The 27175-nt window shown below is 48.1% G+C and overlaps 2 protein-coding genes across 2 annotated transcripts; one reads left to right on the top strand and one right to left on the bottom strand.

Annotated features, from left to right (window-relative positions):
* The first annotated feature begins 288 nt into the window (after window positions 1-288).
* On the top strand, window positions 289-16118 carry scap (SREBF chaperone). The gene is made up of 22 exons (XM_054781835.1): window positions 289-2946; window positions 3816-3936; window positions 4453-4610; window positions 5188-5408; window positions 7340-7445; window positions 7621-7790; window positions 8464-8590; window positions 9190-9302; window positions 9363-9457; window positions 9532-9630; window positions 10358-10537; window positions 10691-11073; window positions 12591-12737; window positions 13235-13430; window positions 13500-13615; window positions 13694-14132; window positions 14208-14293; window positions 14369-14445; window positions 14515-14654; window positions 14736-14816; window positions 14898-15104; window positions 15187-16118. The coding sequence occupies exons 1-22, from the start codon at window positions 2636-2638 to the stop codon at window positions 15430-15432; spliced, it is 3819 nt and encodes a 1272-aa protein (XP_054637810.1). The 5' UTR covers window positions 289-2635; the 3' UTR covers window positions 15433-16118.
* ptpn23a (protein tyrosine phosphatase, non-receptor type 23, a) lies at window positions 16100-26457 on the bottom strand. Its single transcript, XM_054781834.1, has 24 exons — window positions 26228-26457; window positions 25243-25317; window positions 25039-25166; window positions 24801-24877; window positions 24449-24498; window positions 23916-24047; window positions 23756-23836; window positions 23534-23665; window positions 23372-23419; window positions 22935-22991; window positions 22795-22853; window positions 22625-22704; window positions 22419-22533; window positions 22274-22339; window positions 21377-21522; window positions 20978-21292; window positions 20714-20868; window positions 20262-20593; window positions 17829-20148; window positions 17581-17765; window positions 17401-17505; window positions 17068-17206; window positions 16887-17000; window positions 16100-16814 (listed from the first exon to the last, which is right to left on the bottom strand). The coding sequence occupies exons 1-24, from the start codon at window positions 26309-26311 to the stop codon at window positions 16275-16277; spliced, it is 5535 nt and encodes a 1844-aa protein (XP_054637809.1). The 5' UTR covers window positions 26312-26457; the 3' UTR covers window positions 16100-16274.
* Window positions 26458-27175: the final 718 nt, after the last annotated feature.

The raw sequence follows: 27175 nt of genomic DNA, 5'->3' as shown, positions 1-27175 counted from the left end.
AAATACATTCTCGTATATTTTCAAATGTTGCTGTTATTCACTGAGTAACAAGGACCCCTTTGTTGGAAATGCTCACACGGACGTGGAAAGAATGGTACAGCGCTTGTTTGCAACCAGTCTGGCTTTTAAACAATTTACAACAAAGAGGAGACGAAAAGCAGAAATCGCGGGTTTTAGACGCGCTGTAAAATTTGTAGTGACAGCTGCGTCCACACCAGAGGTCGCCGTGTGTCTTTAGGCCGCAGAAGACGACGAAGAGAAGAAGAAGAAGAAGAAGACGACGACGAAGAAGAAGAAGAGCTTCGACAAGCAGCTTTTGTTGACTCGCAGGTTCTGCAGGTCAGCCTGAGAGTGGAAGCATGGCAGCGAACAATTAGACACTTTTTGAGTCGTTCTCCATTAAACCACATTCCAGTGTTCCAGGAAGAGCACAGGGAGTAACAGCTCTCTGCTGAGACTTGGTGACGTTTGTCCAGGCAAGTGTGACTCTTCCACCCGCTAGCATTAGCTTAGCCGTGTTGTGCAAGTGTTAAGTGGCTCATTGGACAGATTTGTGCCGTTTTAATATTTGTTACGCGAAAAAAAATCCTTTTACACCACTAGCATTAGTTTTTCTCTTCAGAAAAGAAACAGTCACTGGAAATAGTTAAACTTTATAGTTAAACTTTAGCATTGTCCCTACTTATTTCTTAGGTTTATTGTTTGACGATATTATCTCCACTGTGTGTAGTAACGGTGTGGAGTGCAGCATGTGTTTTTGTACTTTAAATACTCAAGTTCCATGTGATGAGTTTACGGTCAAGATGCGGCTAAACTGACAGCTAATGCTAGGCCATGTGAGCAGCTTCATTCGTTAAGTTTTTCTCTCGTTGGTTTCCTCATATACTGGTGTTAAAGTTTATGCACGTTAACGTGTAATTAATAGCTGCTTAAAAATCAACCGATGTGCAGTATATAAAAATGTTACACAAAGTATTGCGCTGATGTTAGCATTAGCATTAGTGGCACCGTGACACTGACAGCTCACCTCGACCTTTTATTGCACTTTATGTTCTGATTCTATGTAAATGCTATATTCAGGAGCCTCTCATTGTAACACAATCTAACGATACGTTTACGGCTACCTGCTGGTTAACATTGCCTGAGTTTGACTACCTAGTTGGCAGAAGACGAGTGACTTGTTAAAGGGTTAGTTAACAAGTCGTGCTTGCATTAAAGGTACACTGCTGGTGTATGTGCTTAAAGGGACTTTTCAAATGATGTTAGATCCCAGTGGGGCACTATAGTGTTTATTTTTTTCCCCAAAAAACAATCTCACATTGTGTACAGGGTAAATGTGCATTCTTCCCCACTTAGCCTAAACCCTCATACATGGACTTCCTGAATTTGTGACGTGAGAGATTCAAAAGAGCTTGTGGAAATCGTGTGAAGTTTTTGTACTCCACCATTCACGAGTTTTAGGAGTGGCATAAAACCAGAGATTAAGTTAAAACCACATCATATATGGCACTTGCATGTCTGTACGACTCGTGTAGAAGTCTGACAAGTTGCAAATGTAGCTTAGGGCCCCTTTTAATGATTGACAGGATGTGTTGCATCATTGGCAGCAGCACAGATGATGAGAGGATCTCCACTGATGTCAACACCAAGTCCTTCAGATACTTTAATGATTACATGAATGATTATGCAGATGAAAAGTGGACATGCCTTGAGGAGGCACTTGTAGGAAGTGTTACCTCAGAAAAGGCGTGGCCTAAGTGTCGCTACTAGTTGCAGACGCCTCCTTCTTTGACCTCCTCGTTGTGTTTACTGTTTCATCTATTAATAGCAGCACACCTACATTCTCGAGAGAATTAGCAGGGTATGCTTCCCAGAGGCAAAACAGCAAACAAGTGTTTAGTGCAGACGGCACGCGGGCCACACCGAACCTCAGAGACAAGCTGGACAACTTTCGCAGGTCTGTTAGCATTTATGTTGTCTAATGGGTGTGTGTATTGTTGTGACAATTATGTTAGCAGGCATGTTCATGTTAGTATTGATTTATTTTGTTTTTAGAAGGAGAGTGTTAGCAGGTGTGTTGTAGGTAGGAGAAACGTTAGCAAGTGTGTTAGACATGTTTTGATAGTGAGTATGTTAGCCCTAGTGTTGTTTACATATGATGCGTGTTACCTTTTGGTCATGATTCAGTGTTTATTTGTGTCAAATGATGCAATCATACCTGTGATGAAATCCTTCTGGGCGTCATTGTCAGAACATTGGCGTTTCGTTGTTGTCACACTTTCAATTGAGTTCAAGCAGTAAATGTCAATCATTTATTAGTTTAATGAGTAAAAGCAGTAAAGAGCTTTCTCAAGTATTGAATCGATAAAAGACGTTTTGCCTCTCTGCTTGGATGACAGGCGAAATGTCTTCTAAGACGAGCTGACCAGCCGACTTGCGATCGATTCAATGTCCTTAGAATACAATGACGATATTCATACAACATGGTAAAGAGCTTGTTTTCGCCTCTGCATGCTAGTCAAGCAGCCTGGCATGATCTATGGTGTGATGATTTGCTCATGCCTCGCATTGTTTCATTAGGAATGAGCCTTTACACACACACACACACACACACAGAGTTTATTGTGTGGGAGAGATGTGTTTTAAGCTGTTGTTGAACAGGAAAGTAAGGACAATAAATTGTGAAAATGAAGACTTGCGTGTCCATTATGAGCCATCACTAGGAAGCGTCTCCTTGTCTTTCAGCTCACTGAATGCCTCGCAACGTCTGCTCCATGCCCACCCTGTGCGCCCCCATGGCCGGGAGTTGACCCCGTCCACCAGGATGACGCTGCGCGAGCAGCTGAGGGAGAAGATCTCGGCGGCTTTCTACCGCCACGGATTGTTGTGTGCCACCTACCCAGTGCCCATCATCCTCTTCACCTCGGCCAGCATCCTCACCTGCTGGTGTGTGCGCTGGTCACATGACACACCGTAACCACGCACATAGAACACGTTCCCATTTGTTTGCATTCACAAACCCTCGTAAAAATTTATTCATCTACAGGAAATGTCACATTTTAACATTCCTAACTATTATACAAGTGTAAAGAAGTGAAGCAGTGTTAATCGTCTAAAATGTTAACTTTGCTAACAAGTGAGGATGCATCTGGTGAGGCTGGAGTCAAATTGGTTTGAATGTGAACATTCACCCATAATAATAATAATTAGGACATATGTAATAGGCGCATAGGCTGTATGTAATAAGTACATAGGTTAGCTGGAATAAGCACTTAGGTTATTTGTAATACTGTAATTACACAGGTTATACTGTATGTAGTAAGCACATAAGCTATATGTAAAACAGATAAGGGTATAATTTACACAGTATATTAAGCGAAATAAATGCATATTCCAGACATGCAAGTTATGTATTGACACATTCTGAAATATTTTGCATATTTACTGTTTTTCCACATTTTCCGCAACAGCATTCCCACATTTCCTTCATCTGTCCACATTTCTCAACCCATTCAAACCATTCCTGCGTGAAAACGCACATTTTCCACACATATACCCCTTTAAATTCTCTACACTCTGCTTCTATAGTGTTGGCGGTGTTTTCAGAGAGATGCCCCACCCACGTTCTTGGGTAGCAGGTCTTTCCAAGGAACATTTTATCAGTCAAAAGCGTTTCCATGTTATCAAAGTTGTCACCACCTTATTGTTCTTAGTACAGTATCGTGCACTTATGCTGCTGTGTACACGTTGATGAAGCTGCTAGTGAAAGATAAAGAAACATGTTGTAATAATGCATGTGGCCCCTCCTCTCACAGCTATCCTCTATTGAGGCTCCCTCTGCCCGGGACGGGTCCTGTGGAGTTTACCACCGGGGTGCGAGACTACAGCGTCCCTTCCCATGAGCCTGTGGGAGACCTGGCAGAGTGGCCTGACTGGGTAGGGAATCAAAATGAAAACACCTTTCCCCCCTTCTTCAACAGTCCAGTGTGAAGAATCACTTTGGTGACTGTGGTTTGGTTGTCATAGTAACCAGTGTCAAACCCGTTGGCGATTACAATGAACATCTGCCTTAGACATCTTGTGGAACCTTTAACAGTTTGGAGTTCCACATTTTTGGGTGGAAGTACACCTCATAAGCCACACAAAATAGTGTGATGTCAGTGTACCTCGAGGGAGCTTAGCTCAGCGAGGATAAACTTTGCGCATGTGTTTTGCTTTTTTTGTTTTTGTTTTTATAGTGAGAAGCTTTGTGAAGAATGTATTGTAAGAACCGTATGGGTCCCGGCATGCTGTAAAAATAAAATAAATGAATTGCAGTTTTCACAGGATTGCAATCTACCTGTAGTGTTCTGGGAGTGGGGTTGGGGGTAGCCGACATAATTGTGTAATTTACATAATTGGCTGTGAATAATTTTAATTTTAATTAAATGCCACATTAATGTTCATTGACAGTATGAAGGACCACCAGTGGCCTACATCCAGCAAGTGTTGGTCAAGGCAGCCGTGTCTCCGTGGGACAACAGCTTGGTGCCAGTGGACGTCTTTCGCTCGCCGCTGGGCCAAGTCTTCAGCCTGCTGGATGAGATCCGCAACCACGTGCACGCCGACGGGTTGGTGACCAACCTCATGCACTTCTGCCAATCCATCAGTTGGTTCTACTTTAGCATTAGAGCAATGGCTCTCAACTGGTGGGTTGGGATCCAAAAGTGGGTCTCAGGCCTTTGCCTGGGGAAAAAAAAAAGTAAATAATGTAATGACCCAATATTTGTGATTGCACCTCACGCTCTTGTCTGCGCTATTTGCTTACTACGCCGCCGTGAGATGCAAGCCACCTTCCTGGGTGACTTTGTGAAACTTGAGTGGGAGATGAGGGACATCGAGTGGAGACTAAATGTGCCATGTATCCGACACACAGCTGTAGATATCTGCTGGAGAAAAGCACGCCATAAAGAGACTGCGTCACAGCACTGCAGCTCACGTTGTGTTGAAAACAGTCCCTTAAAATATAAGATAAGAAGTTGGAGTTGAAAAATGTTTGCAATTTGGGTCATCACTTGTCATTGAGGGGTGATGGTGGGTCCTGCAGCCACACTAGTTGAGAACCACTGTATTAGAAGACTTTAATGTGATGCTAACATGTAGAAAAAGACAGTTGGGGACATGTTGTTTTTGTTCCTCTCCCTTCAGCTCAGGTCTTCGCAGTCTGGAGTCCCTGTGCCTCCAAGTGACAGACTTGTTGCCTGGGCTACGGCGGATGCGGTCGGTACTGCCGGAGCACGGCTGCCTGCTCATCTCTCCCGCCAACTACTGGCAGAACCAACGGGAGCTGTTCGACTCTGACCCCAATCCCCTCAAGACCATCCAGATGCACGAACCCAAAGGGCTGCACACGTCAGCCACGCTGAGAGGTGACGTTTCTAAATGGTTTGTGACGACGTGACACAGTGAAGGCTAGGCTAGTATGTTGCTAACACCTCACAATGTTTGCTGGTCAAATGTATGTGCTCCATCACGCCTGAGCTTTTATTTTGACTGCCAGTGTTGTTGCTTATGGGGTCTGTGGGGGTTTGATTATTATCAACACAAACATGCACACACATTCACACTGTATGTATTGCGATAGCGCTTGTAGGACCGACTTGTACCGTAATATTGGGGTACACGCGTGCAGGGGGGATTGGGCTAAGTTCATAAATATACAGGACTTGATGGAAAATGTCCTTTGTGCCAATAGATGGTAATTACACGAGGCGTGGATGTTGAGAGTGGAGTGGGAACTTGATATCAGCCATGGGAAGGATATACACTTTTGGGACACACCTTTTGAATCAGTGGGTGTTTCGGCCTTTCAACACTAGACACAAGTAGTGCCTGGAAGTTGGAGGGAGATGAGCTAGGCAGTAAGGTCCCGACCTGGGGAAGAAAAAAACTGCCCCGCCCACCGCATCATCGCTCAGTCTCCCTCCTTCCCCCCATGTCCCACCCTTGGGTAAAGGCAGGAAGGAAGGGGGTTGGTTTAAAACTTCTTTAGGGGTCGTCAGGTGGGTACCCTCTTTCATTGGTGTTTCGATGGTAGGCCCATGACACCTCCAAAGAACTCATCGGCAACACCTGGCATCCCAGGTTCCCCCCACTGCTTTGAGCCCAGCAAGTGTCCTTGCGCTTGATCCATAGCCACTGGCTGCTTCTTTCGGCCGCTTCAGTGTCTGATCTTATTGTCTGTCGCAGAGCCTGTCCATGAATGCCAAGGTCTTTCATAAGCCTGATGGTAGAAGAAGCCACCAAACCTCTGCATCCTACTTCAGCTGGACAGACCTTGGCCTGCCATCCTTGTTGTTGTGCATCTGCTGCCAGATCTGTGTAGCGCAGTTTCTTTCTTTCGTAGGCCTCTTCGGTGGAATCCTCCCATGGGACTGTGAGCACTATGATGTAGACCACCTTTAGTGAGGGGTCCATAGCACCAAGTCAGGCCTGAGGGTGGTGGTTGCAATCACTGGGAGAAAGATTAGTTGCTTGCCAATATCAACTAGCATCATCTTCCAATCCCGGGCCATGACTATCTGTCCAGTTTTTGGTTTGGTAGCTGGGTGATTAGGCTGTTTCTGTCTGTCTCAAAGGAATGTTGGCACAGAGATAAAATTGGCAGCTCTCAAGGACAAGGAGTTGATGGTGTTCCTCTTGCTCTCAAGGGCTGCTGCCAGACTCTTGTGGACCTGATTGTGCCTCAAGGTGTAGCGGCCTTGTGTGAGGCTGGTCCTACAAATGGTGAAGATGTGTTTGAGAGTCGCTGAATTTGGGCAGAGGGCGCAGGCCTGGTTGTCGCCATACCACTGGTGAAGGTTATTTGGGGATGGGAGGACATCATATGTAGCTTTAAGAATGAAGCTGATGTTTCTTGCTTCCATTTCCCAGAGCTGCCTCCAGGTGAGCTTTCTCTTCTCCACGCCTTACCCACCTCATCCATTGTCCCTGCTTGACAAGAGAGACAGCCTTTGCGCTTTTTTCAGCCTCCTCCTGACGGCGCACTTCCTCTGCCACCATTTTCCTCCTTTTGTGAGGCTGAAGCTTTGTGCCAAGTTAGTTTATTCACTGCGATGCCAAATCCTCCTCTTCCCAGCTGGACATGTCCCACAATGTCATAGTTTCTCAGGGCTGACGTAGGCTAATGATCACTGAGACAAATGCACGCACACATGCATGATTGTGGTTAAAATGATTTCTTTGTACATTTTCATCCATGCGTTATGATTTATGGAACTCGTTGTTGACTTGGAATAGGATTGTACGTGTACCACCTCTTGAGTGGCCATGTTCTTAGTGTTGTGTTGATGGGTTTCAGACCTGCTGTTTGGCGTTCCGGGGAAGCACACAGGCGTGAGTCACTACAACAGGAAGAGGGTGGTGACATACACCATCACCATGGTGCTGTCCAGCTACCATGCAAGGTGTGACACATTGCACTCTGCACACCGCATCTAGTCTGTTACACATGGTTATGATGGTACTGGGGAGCGTGTACTCTGGTACATGCTGTATTGTAGGAGGTTTTGCTGTTGCCGTGTCACTGCTCTCAGATCAGTCCAAAAGGCTGAGGTTGACTTGTTAACTTGTGTTGTGAAGGTTCCTTAGCAGCCTTCGATCTCGCCTGAAGCATCTCCACCCGTCCAACTGCAGCCTGAAGGAAGAGCGCATGGTCCATGTGCACTTCAAGGAGGAGATCGGCGTGGCAGAGCTCATCCCCCTGGTGTCCACATACATCATCCTCTTCGCCTACATCTACTTCTCCACACGTCAGTACCACTTCCTGTCTCTTCCTCTCGGCCTCAGAGCTTCTAAGCTGTGCTTGAAGGCTTTGTTTATTCTGGTGTCAGGGAAATTCCTCCCTCCCATCTCTGCGGGAACATTGTACGCTCACAGCTGCACTCTGCTGACCTCTGGCTAGCTGCCATGACAAACATTAGCTCAGTGGACAAAGTGCACCACATGAAGCTTTAACTTTCACCTTGTTTGAATAGGAAGCTGGAGAGCACTTCCTTGTATTGAACAAAGCACACATGCACAGCCAGGTTCCTTTGTTCTAATGGTGACTGTGCACCATAAGTGATAGCTAATGCTAACACGTGCCTCACTAACGGAGTGCTGGTGTTCATGCCATTAGCGTGAATGATTTCAAATAATTGCGTGCAGCTATGAGAATACATGAGCAGCTTTAGTGAATTTGACAAAACTGGCAGGAGTTCCTGGAAAGTTGACGAAAGTAAAAAGGGTGTTGCTGCATGTTGTAATGTATAAGGTAGAAATAATAATTTAACATGGCACACGTTGTTGTTTGATGTCACTTTACTGCCACTCAGTTAAGTTGGTGTGCAAGTGTGTTCATTCCATTGTGTTCTTCCTGGTGTGTGTCTGGACTTTGAGAACAAAGCAAACTAAATGCATCTTTCTTGTTGCCCCTCCTTGCAGGTAAGATCGACCTGGTGAAGTCCAAGTGGGGTCTGGCTCTGGCTGCTGTGGTCACGGTGCTCAGCTCCCTGCTCATGTCTGTGGGACTGTGCACACTCTTCGGCCTGACGCCCACGCTCAATGGAGGGTAGGCAGCACGCCTCCTTACATCTTATTGTCAGCACAAACACAGACATCATCATCAGTACTAATCTTAGACATTGGATGGTGCTTTTACATGTCCTCACCACAAGTACCCTCCCCCACCCCACACACAGGCTTATCACTGGCCTATTTCCTCTGCATTGACCTTCCAGTGATTTGTGTTAATGTTTACTTGCACTGGGAGGACAAATAATGTGGGCGGGACTTGGTGAGGAACCAGTGGTATCATGATAGTGACACAAGTGTGCGTCCAATCACTTGACTGTTATTAGAAAGCAGCCATGATGGCGTGACAACACCACCATCAGTTTACATCCACGCTCATCCGCCATTGGCTGAGCTGCTCACAGTATCACAACTAGTCATGATCGTGTGTCTCTGTTGTCTGATGTAACATCCTAAGTGGCACACAAACCCACTCATCTTATCTTAGATCTCCATCAGAAAATGATTATTACAATAGAAATCAGCATATAATAGTAAGGTCCGATAATAATAGAGTATTTATGTGATTATGACTAATATTACCGTAGAGTGGTAGGTCTTTGGGTTTCATCTCCAGTGTGTGTTTCCTCTCTGCAGGGAGATCTTCCCATACCTGGTGGTAGTGATTGGCCTGGAGAATGTCTTGGTCCTCACCAAGTCTGTAGTGTCCACGCCAGTTGACCTGGAGGTCAAACTGCGCATCGCTCAGGGTGAGACGTCATAATGACGACAGTGTCGTGGCGAGAACATATTTTTACTTCTCTCTGCAGGCCTGAGTAACGAGAGCTGGTCCATCATGAAGAACATGGCCACTGAGCTGGGCATTATCCTCATTGGATACTTTACATTCGTGCCAGCAATCCAGGTGTGGACCTTGTGTGCTCATAGAAGCTTCACCCGGCCCTCAAAGTGTTGACTGACCAACGCTTACCCTTGCAGGAGTTCTGTTTGTTCGCTGTCGTGGGTCTGGTGTCTGACTTCTTCCTGCAGATGTTCTTCTTCACCACCGTGCTGTCCATAGACATTCGTCGCATGGAGGTGCACACACACACACACACACACACGCACACACACACACGTCTTTGAGTCATTTAGAGCAGTGGTCCCCAATCTAAAATGACAAAACACAACAAACCTTGATTAGCATGGAAGCCGCGAAAGCATATTTTAAGTAGCTGCTGTCATCATTCCACAAGTAATAGTCACGTTTTTTTCAGCATCCCCAGTGAGAAAGCTTGTAAACAATGAAGTTTAGTTTTTGCAACTGTGGGGAGTGATGGCGAGCGCCCATCGTTGACCCTAATGTGACGTCAGAGTAAAATAAATGTAATTGTATTATTTTTCAAACAAAATAATCCCCCTTAATTCTAATATTGATATGCATTTACATCAAATGTTATTATGTAATTATTATTATTTATTTATTTCTTTACAAGCTTTAAAAAAATGTATTCTTAATATTTGCGTTTGAAAGTTTTACGCCACGGCCACGGTGGTTGAGGACCCCTGATTTAGAGGTCACATCTTTATTTGAGTGAGCTTTAACATGACACCGAAACATGCTTTCAGCATCTCATCTGAGTAATTCAATGCAAATGTTTGTTGAATAATTGACTACACTGTGTACACAAGGATGCATTAATAGTTGTAACAACTGGGAACGTGAATTACTTAAATGAGTTGTGTTTAGAATGTGACAGAAACATATCTGCTTGTTTGATTTAGACAAAGTTCTAAGCAATGAAAATGGCCTTCATCTCTCCAGCTGGTTGACCTGCACAGGCACATGCCCCCGGTCAAGCCCGGCCCACAGCGAGTGCGCCCTCCCCCACGGCCCTCCCCTCACACCATCAACCTGCACACCCATAGGCCTCTGCGCCCACCCAAGCGGCTGCGACTGGCCTACTTCCTGGCTCGCACGCGCCTGGCTCAGCGCATCATCATGGTGAGAGGAACAGTACACCTCGTACATGGTTCCACCTTACACTTAGTTCCACCTTACACATGGTTCCACCTTACACATGGTCCAGTTCTAGTGATATTTGTCTGAGGCCACACTTAGGTCCAAGTGTCCTTGTTGTCTGTGCTTGGTTTACAGGTCAGCACTGTGATCTGGATCGGAATTCTTGTCTATACCGACCCAGCTGGACTGCGCACCTACCTGGCTGCACAGGTGTCTGAGCAAAGCACTCTGGGAAACCCCGGAGGCGGAGGCCTGAACCCCCACCTGGAGGTGGCCCCCGTCTTTCGTGGAGGAGATCCGACCAGCACCCTCACTGAGCGTTGGGTGCCGGACCCGACACCGTTACCTGACAGCCAACCACAGGGACACCCTGGCTCCAAGGAAGAGCCCCTCCTGCAGCCTCCACCCGCTGTACCCCAGATTACATGGGGGTCTGGAGACGAAGAAGTATGGAGGAAGTTGTCTTTCAGACACTGGCCTTCACTCTTCAGCTACTACAACATCACGTTAGCTAAGAGGTGAGTCCACAGCATCCAGTAGTGATTAGACCTGCTTTAGTGTCACACTCAGCAGTGTGCATGGCGACGCGTGTGGTGGTGCTGCACACTTTATGCTACAGCTTGGAGGAGAGGTTAGCTAGTGAGAGCCAAGGCTTTCCTTAGCACAACGCGTGGTAATATGGAGCTAATGTAGTGCTCTTTTCGATGGATCCTGCCTGTTTTCCCTGCGGCGTCTCGAGCTGCTCCCGGCAGTATGCCTTCCCAGGCGGGGCCTGGACCCCGTGGATGTGCCCTTGGTCACACTAATCTTCGCTCCCCGGTTCATGTTCGTGCTCCAGCCAGTGAAGATTACGCACTTGGAGGGGCCTTATTGAATGCTAGATTGCTAGCAAACAAATCGTTTGTGTTGAATGACTTTTTCAAATCTCAGAGACTGGATTTTGTGAGACGTAGCTTTTGAAGTGGTGAGCTTTGGGTGAGCTTATTCCTCCGGATTGCTCCTTCTTTAACTCACCTGGAACATCTGCTAGCAGTGGAGGATTAGCCACGGCTTTCAAAACTCGTTTTTGTTGTCAACAAACATTGCAGTTAATTTCCTTTGTTGGCTTTGAACTCCAGTTGTTGGAGCTGCACCTGAGCATTCCTGCGTTTTCTGACTGTGGCGGAGATTGTCCTTAAGTTTGATCATCTATTAATCGTTAGTGATTTTAATATTCATCTTTGTCGTGACTCTAAACCTTTGGTCAATATCTAAACTACACCACAACATAAACAACAAAGTTTTATTTATTTATTTATTTTTACATAAAATAATTGAGTTATAATTTTCTAGTGCGGTATGCAATGTAACAGCTGCCCTTATACTCGGGCTTCCTCTTCCTGTCATGTGTGTTTCTCCTTTCTCAACTCTTACAGTATCAAATGCACTTCTGCCACCTTGTGGACGTTTTTATGGCATTAAAATTGCTCTCAAGTGTAATCCATTGATGAGGAGTTGCATCAGGGCTTTGGGGTTTATAGTTTGGCTCCTTCGTATTTACCTGACTTATTGCCTGTTTATGTTCACGGTTGCTTTTAACCGCTCCAAGATCTAAACTTGAATCTCAGGGCTCTTTCTGTTGCAGGTCCTAGACTTTGGAATAGCCTGCACCTAAACATTAGATCTACTCAAATGCTGGAGCATTTTAAATCCTTACTGAAGTCTTTACCTTTACTGACCGGCTTTCAACACAGGTTAACCTGGGCATTGTCTGTACTCATTTATTAGCGTTATTATTTTTGTGTATTGTACTGTTTTTATCATTGCTATATTTGTGTGTTTTTTGTTTTGACTGTTGTACAGCACTTTGAGCAGTGGTACTGTTGGAAATATGCTGTATAGATATGTTTGACCTCGACCTTTCACTAGTCACTTTATTAGGTACACATGCATATGACTTGGTGAGGATGTTCTCACTATACTCTCATCCTCTCATCTTCGTTTCTATTGATGCCATCTTGCTAACAAACCTCTTGTCTGGTGTGACATGTTTCAGGTACATCAGCATCCTGCCCGTCATCCCTGTCACCCTTCACCTGAGCCCCCAGGAAGCCATCGAGGCGCGGCACCCTCAGGACACCCAGCACCCTCTGCCACCCATTCCCAAGGTCACGGATCTTCAGACGGACCTGACGCTCTACAAGTCAGTAGTGACATGCATGCACACCTCACATGACCACAAACGCGACTTTGCTCAGCGTCTTCATGTCCACACCATGAGAACTTTGACCGAAGAGGACACGTTCCCCCGGGCCTTGATCCACTCCCCTCCCCAGGCCTTGACCCATTTGTATTTTTATGGGTGTACGTTTAAAGGTTGAGATGAGGAAGTCACCAACACCAACTATTTTTATAGCTGAAAGCTTGTCGCCATGACGACGGTTACAGCTTTGTTTATTTTCCATGTGATTGACAGATTGTCCTGCTGTCTTGGTGGGGGTGGGACATTCAAGTCATGTTTGTGTGTGTGTGTATAGTGTAATGAAGGTCAACCTTTGGCCTTGCCCAACGCCTCTGTAAGACATGATGTCATCAGGACGGAGTCCGTGCGTGCGTGCGTGCGTGCGTGCGTGCGTGCGTGCGTGCGTGCGTGCGTGGTGTTTGCTGTTGTCAGACGTTCCTGTTCCTGTTGTCATCCAGGGTGGCGGCTCTGGGCCTGGCGGCCGGCGTCCTGCTGGTCTTGCTGCTCTTCTGCCTCTACCGAGTTCTTTGCCCACGCAACTACGGTCAGAGGGACCGGCGCCGCCGCCGCCGAGGGGAACTGCCCTGTGACGGCTACGGTTATGGGCCGCCTGTCAGCGAGATCTCACCGCTACTGCTGAGCGGCCACATGATGGTGGGGAAGAACCCAACTTCTAAGCGTGACCAACTGGATTTCATCTTCATCTTTGACCTCCTCCCGCAGGACATCGAGTGTCTGGCCAGTGACGGGATGTTGCTGGCGAGCTGCTGCCTGGCCGGACAGATTCGGGTGTGGGACGCTCTGACGGGGGACTGCTTGACTGTCATCCCCAAACTCGGGTAAGGCAGACCTCCCGCAGGACGCCACCTTTGACCCCAGCTTACATGGGCAGTGTTGTGTGTGTATGTCCCACTCAGAAGTGTCTCCTGGGACGCTTCCACTGTGGCGCCCAACTTGGACGATTCTAGTGCTGAAGGTTGCGATGTCTCAGAGGATGAGGGCCACTTGTTAAGGCACCGCTCATCTCGCTTCGAAGGCCAGCTTGATATGACGCCGCTCATCGACATCAACTTCTCCCCGCCACCCTGCCCTCACACCTCGCTGCCCAGCAGGGGGGGCTTTGATTTTGGCAGCCTGGTGGCGACGGTCTATAGGGAGCACAAGTCGCCATCACCATCCGCCTACTTCTGTCCCTCCTCGCCGCCCTTAACCAGGACACTCCACAGTCGGCCTTCCCTGGTGGAGGCCGCTGCTCCTCCCCCCACCCATGACATGAGTGTCATGGAAGGATCGGTGTGGGCCATGGAGTTCAGTGGGACTCTAATCGCTGTGGGGCGGAGCAACGGCGTTCTTGAGGTGTGTCCTCATCTTTGACATGTGTGTCCTGATCTTTGACCTGTGTGTCACCTTTGACCCATCATGTGCTTGCAGCTGTGGGATGGTGTGGAGGGATGTTTATGCTGCAGCAATGACGGCGGCGCCTCTGGAATCACAGCTCTCGTCTTCCTGGACAACAGGTGGACAAGTCACTTTTAAATCAGGCTCACGTGATGCACAGGTCGCTGACGTACGCGGTAATTTTTGTTGCTCAGAATCGTGGCGGCGCGTCTCAATGGCTCGTTGGATTTCTTCAGCGTGGACGTTAACAAACCTTTGCTTCATCTCCGAGGTGAGCCGCCATTAGCGCCCCAGCCAAGCGCCGCTGTCACCTGGCGCTGAAACACGTGCTTGTTTTCAGGCGCTGCGGGTCGAGGGTCCGAGGACGCCATCAGCTGCACGCTGACACGCTCGGTGCAGTGTGCTCACCAGAAGCCCATCACGGTGTTGCGAGCCGCCGCCGGCAGGGTGGTCACCGGCAGCCACGATCACACCGTCAGGGTAAGAGTGACGCTTGGCATGACACCTCAGAGATGCCGGTAAAGATGGTTGATGGTACGACTAATGTCTGTGTATGGTCAGGTTTACCGTCTGGAGGATTCGTGCTGCCTCTTCACCCTGCAAGGTCATTCGGGGGGGATCACCGCCATTTACATCGACCAGGTCATTTCCTGTTTTGTGACCACTGAAAGTCTGTTTATGTGCTGGACATAAAATAACCTCATCTTTTCATCCTTTCCTCAGACCATGGCTCTGGCGAGCGGCGGCCAGGATGGGGCCATCTGCCTGTGGGACGTCCTGAGTGGCAACCGTGTCCACCATGTTTACGGGCACCGCGGCGATGTCACCTCGCTGGTGTGCACCACATTGTGTGTCATCAGCTCGGGGCTGGAGGACCTCATCTGTGTTTGGGACCGCAACACGGCAATCAAACTCTACTCCATCCAGCAGGTTGGTTCAGACAACGTCCTGTTCCTCTTTGACTGTATAACACATTCCTCATTCTGTGTGTGTGTGCGCGCGCATGGAGCAGGAAGCAGGCTGCGGCGCCAGTCTGGGTCTCATCTCAGAGTCTCTGCTGGTGACAGGTGGCCTGGGCTGCGTCTCCTTTTGGGACTTGAACTACGGCGACCTCATCCAGACGGTCTACTTGGGTCCGAGCAGCGACGGGCAGGGCGTGCGGCAGCTGCTGGTGCTCGACAACACCGCCATTGTGTGCGACTTTGGCAGCGAGCTGAGTCTGGTCTATGTACCCTCGGTCCTGGAAAAACTGGACTGAGGAGGCGGAGTTTCTCCATCATGGACCAGGTTTGGTGTGTTTGATTTAGTGCCCTGTATGCTGCTGACCCGGGTGGGGCTTCACTCAAGACTCAGCCCTCCTGTCCTCATTTTTTTTTAAATTTCCTGCTGCTCCTTCGCTGCACATGCCAACATGTGGCCTGCTGCCATCTGCGACACTTGATTGCGTGTGCACGTGACAGTTTGATATGTATAGATGGATTATTTATTAGGTACTTTAGCTCTGAACAATTATTTTGGTGGGGGCAGGAAGCTCTTGAACTGGGGAATGAGACCTTCTCTTTAGCTCTGCCTTCCTGCGAGGTTACTGATGCTGTTGACAGGACCCACATGCACGACCTCCATGTTCCTGTTATCATGTTTACATTGGCCGCTGTGGTCACATGACTGTTGTGCGTCGTTGCGGACCTGTTAAACGATGTTTTGGACCAAACAAGCAAAGGTGAAAATGTGCTTTGTAAATTCCTCATTAGGCACTTTTTATAAACAAGCAAGGTCAGTGACTTTTGGAGAGGAAGCGGCTGCTTTGCATTTCAACCAGAAACCCCGCACCCCTACTCTTCATTTGCTGGCTGTGTAGATTTAACTTATTGACTTTTGTAACAAAACTTTGTACTGTACTAATTTTCAATAAAGAGTCTTTGATATGACATCGTGTAGACTAACTTTATTTACTTTTGAACATCTTGTAACAATTAGTGAGGCTTCTAAAATACAAAGTCATTGCTGATCGGTAATTTTACAACAAGCTCCGCCCAGCTCCGCCATGTTAAAACATCATTGGCTGTGCAGTACATGCTGGGATTGTTCTGGATCTCATATTTACTTGTTGAGGCTCCACAGGGGATCCAGACCACTGAGGGGGTCTGCGCTTTCACGCCCCCGAGTCCCGTGGAGACCCTGACCCTCCGCTGGCTGCAGGAAGCTCTGCTTGGTGACGCGCTGCTTACCTCGCCCCCCGCCCTCCATGGAGAAGGCTTCAGGCGTCAGCGAGGCCAGCAGCTCCAAAGATGAAGGTGCAGGAGCAGAGGGCGCAGGTGGCAGGGTGGGTGGAGCCTCCGGGGCCAATAAGGGTGAGGAAGCAACATCCAGGCCATTGGGCGGTGGCGGGGACTGAGCAGTCGGGGCGAGAGTGGTGCCAAACAAGGTGGCCGGATCTGGAACATCCAGGGGGCTGTCCAGCAAGTCGAGGGGAGGTGAAAAGCAGACAGGCTGCTCCTCCAGGCCAAAACAGGCCTCGCCCTCTGTTGGCTGGGTGCTGGGTGGCCGGACGCTAAGCTTGGCGATGGTGGCCTGTAAGGAGCTGATGGGCATGTCGCCCCCAAGGACCAGATCCTGCTGGGACTCCTGGCGAGAGTATGACTGCAGAGACAAGAAGACTGAACGTCAGTGTCGTACAGTATTGCGGGACACTGGCAAACGTCGACGTGTCACCTTTGAGGCGGCCGGGCTGGTGGTCTTGCTGCTGGTTGCCATGGAGACACCTTGTCTCTGCAGGACCTGCTCGGTGTGTTTCAAAACAGCCTCGTAGCAGAACTTGAGGTGCACCTGGAGACGACAGGCTTTGCTATTCAACTTATCCTTTTGTGACGGCCATGAGACTTTTACCTCTCACCTTCTCCTGTAACATGTTCTTCCGCTGCTGCCTCATTTTCTTCACCAGCACACGAAGGTCTGCGATCCCATTTCCGGCCTCCACCTCCTGCAACGCCGCATACAGCAGACAGAAGGCACCCGTGCGCCCGACCCCAGAGCTTACAGAGAGAGAGAGAGAGAGAGAGAGAGAGAGGGGGCTCGGTCTGCTTTATGACCTCTGCCAAAGCCAAAGATCCTGTCTACATCCAAAATTCTTGTCTACATTTCATACTTCAACATGGACATTTTAGGACACTAAAACATGGAAAAACTGATGCTGATGAAGACGAGACGTGCTGGAACAGCGTTTCACCTGCAGTGGACTACCACAGGGGTGTATAAGGGTCTCTGGTGCATGTAGTGACCATGGACCTCCTGGATGAAGTTCAGCAGGTTGCTCTTGCTATCAGGGAGCCCTCTGGTTGTGAGGAAAAGACACAAGGAGTTGTAAGAACAAAGGACAAGTGGACTAGGAGGATGTGAAGACTCTTACAGCTCTGGCCAGGAAGTGAACTGCAGGTGAACAATGGTGCGCTTCAGGCTCTGGTCACGGTACTGCAGGCTGATCATGCGCTCCACGTGTGTGGGCATGGTCTTCTGCGTGGTCAGGCTGAGCGTGATGGGACCCTGAAACAGCTGCTGGCCGCGTTCCGTCGGGAAATAGCGCACTACTTTCCCCTGAGATGTGGAGAAAGTGTTCAGACTTGGGGAAAAAAAACAAGCGTAATCGCAGCGTCGTACCTTCTCCACTTCCTGCTCTGAAACCAGCATGACCACCAGGGATACTTTCTGCTCGTACACCATCAACCAAAAGTCAGCTGCGGTGCCGATGAGTGGTGCCTGAGTGGCGATGAGGTGAGGGCAATATGGCGACAAGTCTTTGATGTAACTGGCGTTGATGTAGTCGTCTTTGCCCGACTGCAGGACCACCCTGTTGAGGTCGTAGGGCATGATGTCCTGGTGCCGGTTCTTCATGGTGTAGCAGCGGGCGATAGCAATGGACAGCTGCCGGGCATCTTTCTCCTGCTGCTCCTGGAGCTCCTTCCAGTGGGCGTCCAGCACCGACAGCCCCCCCTCCGTCTCTGAAGGGTTCTCCAGGGACTCCACTTGGGTTCTGAAACGTTCGAGTTCACTGTGAAGACGGGCAAGGAGCTCTGGAGCTTGGTACGGGTCACCTTGGATCAAGAGAACACCCTGGGAGTCCTTCTTCCGCCGCTCCCCCTCCTGGGGATCTGCTTTGGTTGGCTGGAGGACGTTGGTGGGGGCCTTGGCCCCCCCCGGTTGACTTTCTGGACTGGAGGAGAGGAGGTCATGGTTGCTAGAGTTCTGACGCTGGAACAGGGATGTGGAGGGAGATGCTGCTGAGGGCGAGGGAAGAGTGGGTGGAACGGCGCCCTCTGTGTTGGGGGTGGTTGTGGGTCTCAGCTGAGGGGTCAGACCCAGCGATGCGGGACCTGGTGAGGGGGCTGTAGAAGGGACGGGTGAAGGGGAAGGAGGAATGGTTGTCTGTCCTCCTGAAGGTTGGACCATGTGCTGGGGCGGGACGTGAGGATGTAGACTATGTGGGCCCATGGTAGGGGGGCACTGTGGACCACTTAGGGGCACATTAGCTCCTGGAGCTGAAGGGTACATAGACGACTGTTGGGGGGCCACGGGCTGTGGTGCCAGGGGCTGCTGAGGCAACATGGGGGGCCCTCCAGGGTAGCAAACACCCACAGTGTGGTGGGCTTGGACCTGGCTTTGACTGTGCATTGACATGGATGGCTGGGGAATGTTTGGAATGGAATGTTGTCCAGGGTGGGGGTGATGTGGTGGTGCAAGGCCACTGGGGGGAATTTGTGCCATGGGACCGATTGGAAGGTGGCCGTGAGGAGCAGGAGGCATCTGTGCAGGGAGGGAGGGCTGGATAGTCTGTGGATGGGGTGCTAGTTGCTGGGCGCAAGGGGGCATAGGGGTGTGTTGGTGAGCGAGTGCGGGGGCCATTTGGTGCTTTGGATGGGACAGGTAAGGTTGAGAAACAGGCGGTGTTGTCTGAGATGTTGGAGGGAGTTGAAGAGGAGCACTATGTGGGGGCACTAGACTTTGAGGTGGGCATGGCATGGAGCCTGGCATCGCTTGTGAGTGCTGCTGGGGGGCATAGGTCTGAGGGGTCTGGTAACCTTGGGGTATCTGAGGCAGAGCCTGGTAGCCATTTTGTTGTGGCTGCATGTGACCTGGGAATGTTTGCGGGTACTGTGGAGGGGCACCGGGCTGGGGGGGCAAGTAACCATGTGGGTAGGTATGCAGAGGAAGGTGGTGTCCAGAAAGGGGGCTGGGTCCAACCTGGAAGCCTGAGGGGAGTGGTTGCCCCACAGGTAGGGGGTACTGGTGCTGGATCGGTTTCTGCTGCTGGTGCGTCAGAGTCTGGGCCCCCGTTTGGGGCACAAACGGGGGGTATGCTCCTATCTGTGGGGCTACAGTATAAGCAGTAGAAACTGCAGGCGGGAGGGGGTGGTGAGGTGTTGGAGTGTAGCTAGGGATGGGGGCCTGAATACTGTCCACTGTGGTGGTTGAGGGCCGGACTGGAGCTGGACAAACTGGGCCAACTTGAGGGACTTGAGGAGTGGGCGGCCTGTATGGTGCCTGTGTTGGTAGTTGTGAAGGCATCTGAGGAATGGGTCTGCATGCCAAAGGTCCTGGTGTCACCACAGCGCCAGACGTTGGAAACTGAGCGATCCGAGCAAGAAGCTCTGGAGGAGGAAGATTGGCTGGGAAGCGAGGAAGACCCGGGGCTGAAGAACCCGACCAAGGTAAAGAACCGCTGCCGCCCAGGTTAGCCCTTGGGGGGACAAAAGCTTCTGGACCTGTCAGACGAGCCACAGAGGTGGGAAGACAAGGAATGTCAGGTGGGAGGCTGTGCAGCTCCTCTGGTTGCTCTCCTCCTAAAGCCAAGATGGCTGCGTTGAGTTGGGCCAACTCTGGATCGTCCAGACTGGAGCGAGCGGAGTCCTTGTCCTGAGACTTCGGCTTAAAGGAGGGCTTCGCTGCTGTGGGCCTTGCTGGAGGCTTTTTCAAGCTTTCTCTAACAGGAGAGCAGAGGTAGGAAGATATAAATCACATTACAGACTGAGCTCCAAGTTTTAGCAGTCGGTCCACATACAGTATACTATTAAACATATGGTGTATATTTCCTACTTTTCAAGGACAGGCTTCCGCTCATCCGCTCTTGTCTGACACACAGTCCTTGCTCTCTCCAGCAGACGTGAAGCTTTGGCCTCTAGGTCATCATAGAAGTCCTTGCCCTCCTGAGACTTCTTCATCAGGTCCTCGTAGGCTTCGTAGGAGCCCACCAGACCTTGGACCGTGCTGTTCCACTGCTGCTCCGTTTGACTCAGACACTTGCGGATGGACGCGTACTGAACGTTGGCCTCGGTCAGAGCCTTCAGGATGGTCTCCTGGGCTGTTAAGTTCTGGTCGATGACGACCTTCACCTGCTCGTACTTTTTCAGCTGCTCTTCAAACACACGCTGGAAGGTCAAAGGTAGGTTCAAGTGTCACATGTTGACTTTATGGATAATAAAACAATGACTACACTTTCTAGTGTGTACAAATGTGAGATCTGGAATGTTCTTCCAGAGATAAGCTACCTTCATGTCGGCTCTCTCGATGGTGACCAGTGTGGATGTGATGTCATCCTGATGAATGAGCTCACGAAGCTGTTTCTCCAAACTGCTTCTCTGCTCCCTCATTTCCTGAACCTTGGCCAGGATCCGCTTCATGCACTGAAGCTCTGCTACTTCCTCTGCAAGCACACAGTAAACACACGATGTAGTCGCTTCTCTCGCTGGTGCAAAACATAACATTCTCTGAATTTTAGACAAGCATGAAAATGCCATCGAGTCCATACTGACCTTCACTGAGTTGAGGTTGGGGCAAAACCTCCTTCAGACTTTCCAGAGGTCCCCCCAGCAGGCGCAGGTTGCTGATGTGCAGGTTCATGGCCCGGTGAAGTTCTGTGTTGGTGAAACTGGCCTTCTCGTGGGCTTCCATGTATTTCTCCAGGTCCCTGTGGATCTCAGCCAGAATTTGGGCCTGTGGTGCCGGGTGCAGCTCCACCACAGTGGGGACAACTTCCTGGAGGGTGCGCTCGCCAGCCTCGTCTGCCTCCAGAACCTCTCGGATCTCTCTCAGGGACGATTCCACATCAGTGAAGACACCTGAGAGGACTGCAGTGGCAAAGAAAGTAAGATGAAGACAATATTTTACAGTATTTTTGTCTGTTATCTTTGGGTCTACTCGGTGCCACTCACCCTGCATGGACTGGATAAGGCTCTTGACGGTGTCGGGTCGGACGCTGAGAGCTGCACACTTCTCCATCAGGACTGGAGGGATGTGGCTGTACATTTCCAGGTTGTCTACAGACTCATGCTCCAAACCCAGAGAGTCCATGAACTGCCTGGGGGAACCAAAACATATTATGGTAATGGTTTAACTCATTTTAAACGTGCATAAGTTGCACGTGTGTACATCATACAGTACAGTTCACAGTTCCACATGTCCAAAAAGGCGTAGGAAGAAACAAAGCTTATTTAATCCTTCCCCTCATCCGTTTCACATCAGTTGCAATTCATTTGTTCACCTCCTGTTTTCCAAATGTAGTCTTTGCCAATACAGGAATGAATACATAGGCAAGTGATAAGGCAATATAACAATGTGGTGCAATGATCGTCAAGGTACTGTATATACACTTACTGAAAAGAAATTATACAGCAGACTTAATGATAACAACAAATAGATAATAACTGATAAAAGGGTTAATAGTTGACAGAACCAGTTTGATAATGAGTGAGTACAGAAAATGTACTCACCAGAAATGAAGAGCTAGTGGTCAGTGCAAGAGTGATTAGATTTAGCATTGTATGTTAAGTATTTCAAGTATCTTCCTTGTACGTTATAAACACCAACTTGTACTGTTTCTTAAAATTGCTCAAATTAGTTCATTGTTACTTATTCAATCTGTTCTACAACAGAAATTCTGAAGGTTTTTAGCATTGTCCGTGCATGTAAGTGTTTTATGTTTGTTAACAATATCAGTGATTTCCTTTTTTGTCACATCAGTGAGGAACATGGAACATGGGCATTAGATTAGCAATTAGCAACCATCCTGCAACCTATGCTGCACATGCATAGGCACATGCTCTACTCACCCCAGCGTCGCATTCTTGCTGTCAATCTTGGCCATGACATCTCTCAGCAGTTTGGCTTTCTCCTCACTGCAGGCACAAACAAACATCATGCATGTGTGGACACAGGCTGCTAGCGTGCTAACATGCTAACCGCGCAGGTGTGTACCTGTAGAGGGAGGAGGCCTCATGGGCCGCCATTGGAACCAGCTTGGCAAAGAGGTCTGGTCCAGTCACACTGGGGTCTGTGGGGTTTACTGGGAGGGCTTTGACCAGTGGGGCACCTGGTCAAGCACACACAATGGATCTTTGTTATTAGCCGTCTTTGCAGACAGATTGAAGATGTCATCTCAAATGAACCAAACTTCCTGTGACCTTTGACAGACGTCAGTTTTTCCAGAGAAGGAACAGACTCGTGATAGATGAAGTCGTTGTCCTTCTTGGCAGAGTTAAACCTGCAGGGAGGACAGTCAAAGTCAATTAAACGTGTGCAAGCTTGGACTGGATGCCCACAAGACACTCAGCATAGTAAAAGGGGTTCCTACTTTCCACCGATGACGTCCATGGTGAAACTTAGGGCTTCCTGCACGCTCTCGGGCTGACCCTGTGTGCACAAACACCACAACGTGGTGACTTAATAAGACACCTGTGACAAATAATGACGACACTGTGAAGAGGTTTGTACCTTGGCAAGCTTGATGGCCTCAGACAGTTTCTCCAAGGAGCTCTGAAGGTACGCCAGCTGAAGACAAATGACATCCAATCACACTCAGTCTTCACTCGGATTGTACATCAGGGGATGTCCAAATTCCAGTTATGGCCCACAGCTCATTTTTTTATTGGCCTTTGGAATATTGTGAAAATTAATGGACTATTAATGAGATCTTACATATTACACTAATTTTTCAGCTATAAGACAAAGCTAAGATGTGGGTGTTTTTTTCAGATATCTTAGCAAATATTGTACATGCGGTTGGATTGGTTTTAGCATCTTTAAATGTACAAAATGTATCAAAGTGGTCCTTCAATTTTTACATAAGCAGCCCTCGCTAGAAAAAGTTTGGAAACCCTAGTGCACAACATTGGGTGTAAACACGTGCATGCATGAATATGTGCATGTACCCCTTCACCGTACTTCTGCTGCTCCTCAGCTTGTTTGCCCATGTGGAGCTAAGGAGACAAGAAGTGTTAGCTTGGTGTGTAATCAAACAAACACACACACACACATATGTACACTGGTGTTAGGTTAAAAGAAAAGGTGCATGTCACACATGCTGCACTCACGTGCGCGATGGCAGCAAAATAGTAGATCTTCATCTGGACCAGCTTCTTCCAGTCCTTCTGGATCTTTCCCAGCAAGGAGGCAGTCTCGGAGTTCTCCAGAGCCCTGCAGGCCTCCTTGTAGTAATCCACCACCTGTAGCATCACATTGCGAACACTTAATCAGCCAACCACAACGTCATGACATTGCCATCCTTGTTTAATGTTAAACAACAGGATGCCAACCTGAGCACTGATGCGAGCCACCAGGAAGCTCTTCCTGTTGTCCAACATGGATTTCTCCAAAAGACACTCCTGAGCCTGACCCTGTGACACACACATGCATGCACGCACACACACTGCATCAGACTGTATATGTGCATGCATGTGTTTAGTACACACCTACCAGTGTGAGGTTGATGTTGAGGTTGAGGATCTGATGACTCATGTCCACACTGAAGTTGTGACTGAAATGATCCCTCAGGTAGGAGAACGCTCCTGCTGAGCACTGGAAGTGTGTGCATGATACTTTCATGCCCTGCACAGACGACACAGTGTAAGCTGTTTCCCACAGTACAGCAATCTATTTGTGGCATCATTGTCTAATATACATAACTGACCATGTGTAAGTGAGAAAAGAAACATGCACAAAAAAATGCAAAACAAATATCTTTACAAATACCACAGAGGCTTTTGTGATTGCTTTTAAATGGGGGACATGGCAGAACAGCAGGACCTGCTGCTTGTTGAGAAGAGCGCTACCTGCTTTAATGTCCAAATCTCCAAGTGTCCAATAAGTCCCATTTTAATGGGTTTATGAGTGGGAGCGAACAGGCAGCGCCAAATCTGTTTGTGGATGTCCGGCCGCCACAATTAAATGAATGTTTAGGAAACACTGGAGTGAGTGTGACTCAGTATGCATGTTGGTGTGCATCGTACCTCCTCTGACACGCGGTTGTCCATGGCTCCCAACATGGAGTGCAGTGCTCCTGCATGTCAAAACAGGTGAGCTTCATTAAGTAGTTTTGTATTTCATGCTTTTTAAATGTATTTTTGTATTACTTTTTTTGGTCCTTATTTCATGTTTGTGAAAGGTGCCTCTAATTCCAATAAATTATGATTAAATACAAGTGCAATGAATGACTTTTAGTCAGGTGACACTGCTGTTGAGTCGACGTTACCAAATTAAGAAAAGTGAACGTTCTAGAAAGGTGATGATGCTGCCTGGCACCAAACATGATTAGAGTAGAGCAGCTTTGTCAACAAACTGAACAGATGAAACTATACTCACCAAGATTGTAGAGGATACACGCCTGCTCATAGCTGATGTCATCATGGGTGACTGTCCTACCAGAGAAGATCTCTGTCCTTCACAAGCACAAAAACACACACACAATGATTGTGGAGGATGACCGTGACTCAGTCTAATGTCTAACTTCCTTGTTGATACAACTTCATGCTGGTGTTCAACAATGATGTTTTCTCTTACTAGCAAACAATCAAGCTACAGATTCATGGAGTGTGTGTACCATGAGATGGGCACGGCAGCCTCCTGGCCTGTTGCCATGGGAACGCGGCTCTGGAGGTAATGGAGCTGACCGAAGTACTTCCTCAACGTGCTGCACCCTTCAAAGTCTCTGGTGACGTTCACGGCGCTCTGGGGAAAATGCATGTACACACACTTCAGCTACTTGTTCAAACCATGCTGACTTGGTCACCTGACTTTCACATACCTGCCGCAGCGTCTCCAGTTTCTTGAGCTGCTCGTTGTAGTTGTCAGGATTCTCTCCGTAGTTCTTCAAGATGAACTAGAAGAGTGACAACAACGGGTTTTCTTTGAGAACGCGCAGACACGTCACAAAAACTTTGCCTGGCTTAGACACCCACCGTTGGCTTGTAAAAAGGCTTAACAATTATACTTTGATACTAAGAACCACAATTTTCAGAAGGATGTCAAATATAAACAACATATTGAATCTGTGATGATGGCTTTGTATTGTATTTGTACTTTACTTTGTGAATCATACTGTTAAAAAAACATGATAGGAAAATGGGCCTGGTGATAAAACCATAATATTTAAGTGTAGCACAATTACGCTGTACATTATACAATGACAAAGATGTTTATTGCTGTGATGGTTCTATCTTTGTAATATTTATATCATTACAGGTGGTTAAACAAGGTATGCAATGATACATTCCTGAATCCCAAACTTCCTGTTTACATGCTGCTAAACGTCACCAGCATGTTTTATTCATCTGCTGCTATTTATACAAAGTTCTCAAGTTTTATAAAAGTTATGACGTCTTATAGTTGACATGTCTTTAACGACCGTTCGAGTCCCATGACAGTGACGTCATCCCGTCCTGGTCAGACTGGGCCGTACGATGCCGAGCTGATCCACTTTTGCCTGCTCCGGAACTGAGCTGTTTAATTATGTTTTTAATAAGCTGCTTGCTAACGCTGGACTTTAGAATTCGCTGTGGCGACAACTAGCAAGAAGCTAACGTTAGCAAGCAAAAGGCAGGCTGTAGCTAGACAGTAATTAGCCATTCTGGAAAGTTCTCTCTATGATGTTTTTCTCGACAAGATTCGATAATCCGTGGCTTGGTTCGGTTCTGGTTATCGTTCGTCGTCCCAACAAGGCGGAACCGCGACCAGACATTCCTTGTTTGTGGGACTTTGAGGCCACTTGCTGGCGTCACCGCCCAGCTCACCTGCCTGACCGACGGGCTGAAGTGGAAGTCTCCAGCCTCCTTGAGGTCGAGCCAGATCATCGGCATTCTGGGGACCGCCTCCATCGCAACCGACTGCTCTCGGTGCTCTCCGCCACTAAGAAGCCACACAAGGTGGGATTAGATGTTTGACGAAGACCCACACGATTCTTTTCCCAAACAACTGTGTCATGGAGACGTCGACACTTGAACCGGAAATGCGCATACGTCACGTACACTCCCAAAGACCAGTGAGCCGTAATGCATTATGGGAAATGCAGTCAACTTTCTATTCATCTTAGTTTAACTTTGATCTGTAATTGTTTAAATACAGTGTCTTGTTACAGTTGGATGACGGTATTTACACCGAGGAAAGTAAATATTTGTTTACCCGTAACAAAAATGTAATTTATAATTCGTTTAATGGTATGTTTTATTGTAACATAAATACAGAAAAAAGTTGATAAATTCAATTGTATTTGCATTTACAACACATCTTTATTAGAATCCTAAAGAGGGCATTTTAAGTTGATAATCTTTTTGTATGCACAAGGCTTTGTCTTATTTCTTTGCTCACAATTGAAATTATTAGCACAGTATTTTTATTCCCAAATGTTTCCAATAAGACCAGTACAGATGAGCACTGTTTTGGAGAGTAATAGTGATGCTACAGAGTTGTGTTTTACATCTTGTCTCTGATTATGCTACTTGACAACAACCACTGGGACATGGCAGCATGCGATGGTGATGACGTCACAGTGGTGTCAGCCAATGAGGCGTCCCTCCACAGACTGGATGAGGAGGATGTGTGTTAATTAGGGAATAAACTCCAGAATAATCTTTCATAAAATGAGTGTTGTCTTCATTGTGCTTTTTTTTTATAGTCCACATATCCCTCCCTCTCGAACTTGTCTGCATTGCTTTGAGTGTGTTCTTTTTCTCACCAGTGGA

This window comes from Dunckerocampus dactyliophorus, chromosome 7 (assembly GCF_027744805.1).
Source record: "Dunckerocampus dactyliophorus isolate RoL2022-P2 chromosome 7, RoL_Ddac_1.1, whole genome shotgun sequence".
Classification (NCBI taxonomy): domain Eukaryota; kingdom Metazoa; phylum Chordata; class Actinopteri; order Syngnathiformes; family Syngnathidae; genus Dunckerocampus; species Dunckerocampus dactyliophorus.
The sequence above is the reverse complement of the archived record's forward strand: the minus strand, read 5'-3'. Positions and strand labels throughout refer to the sequence as shown.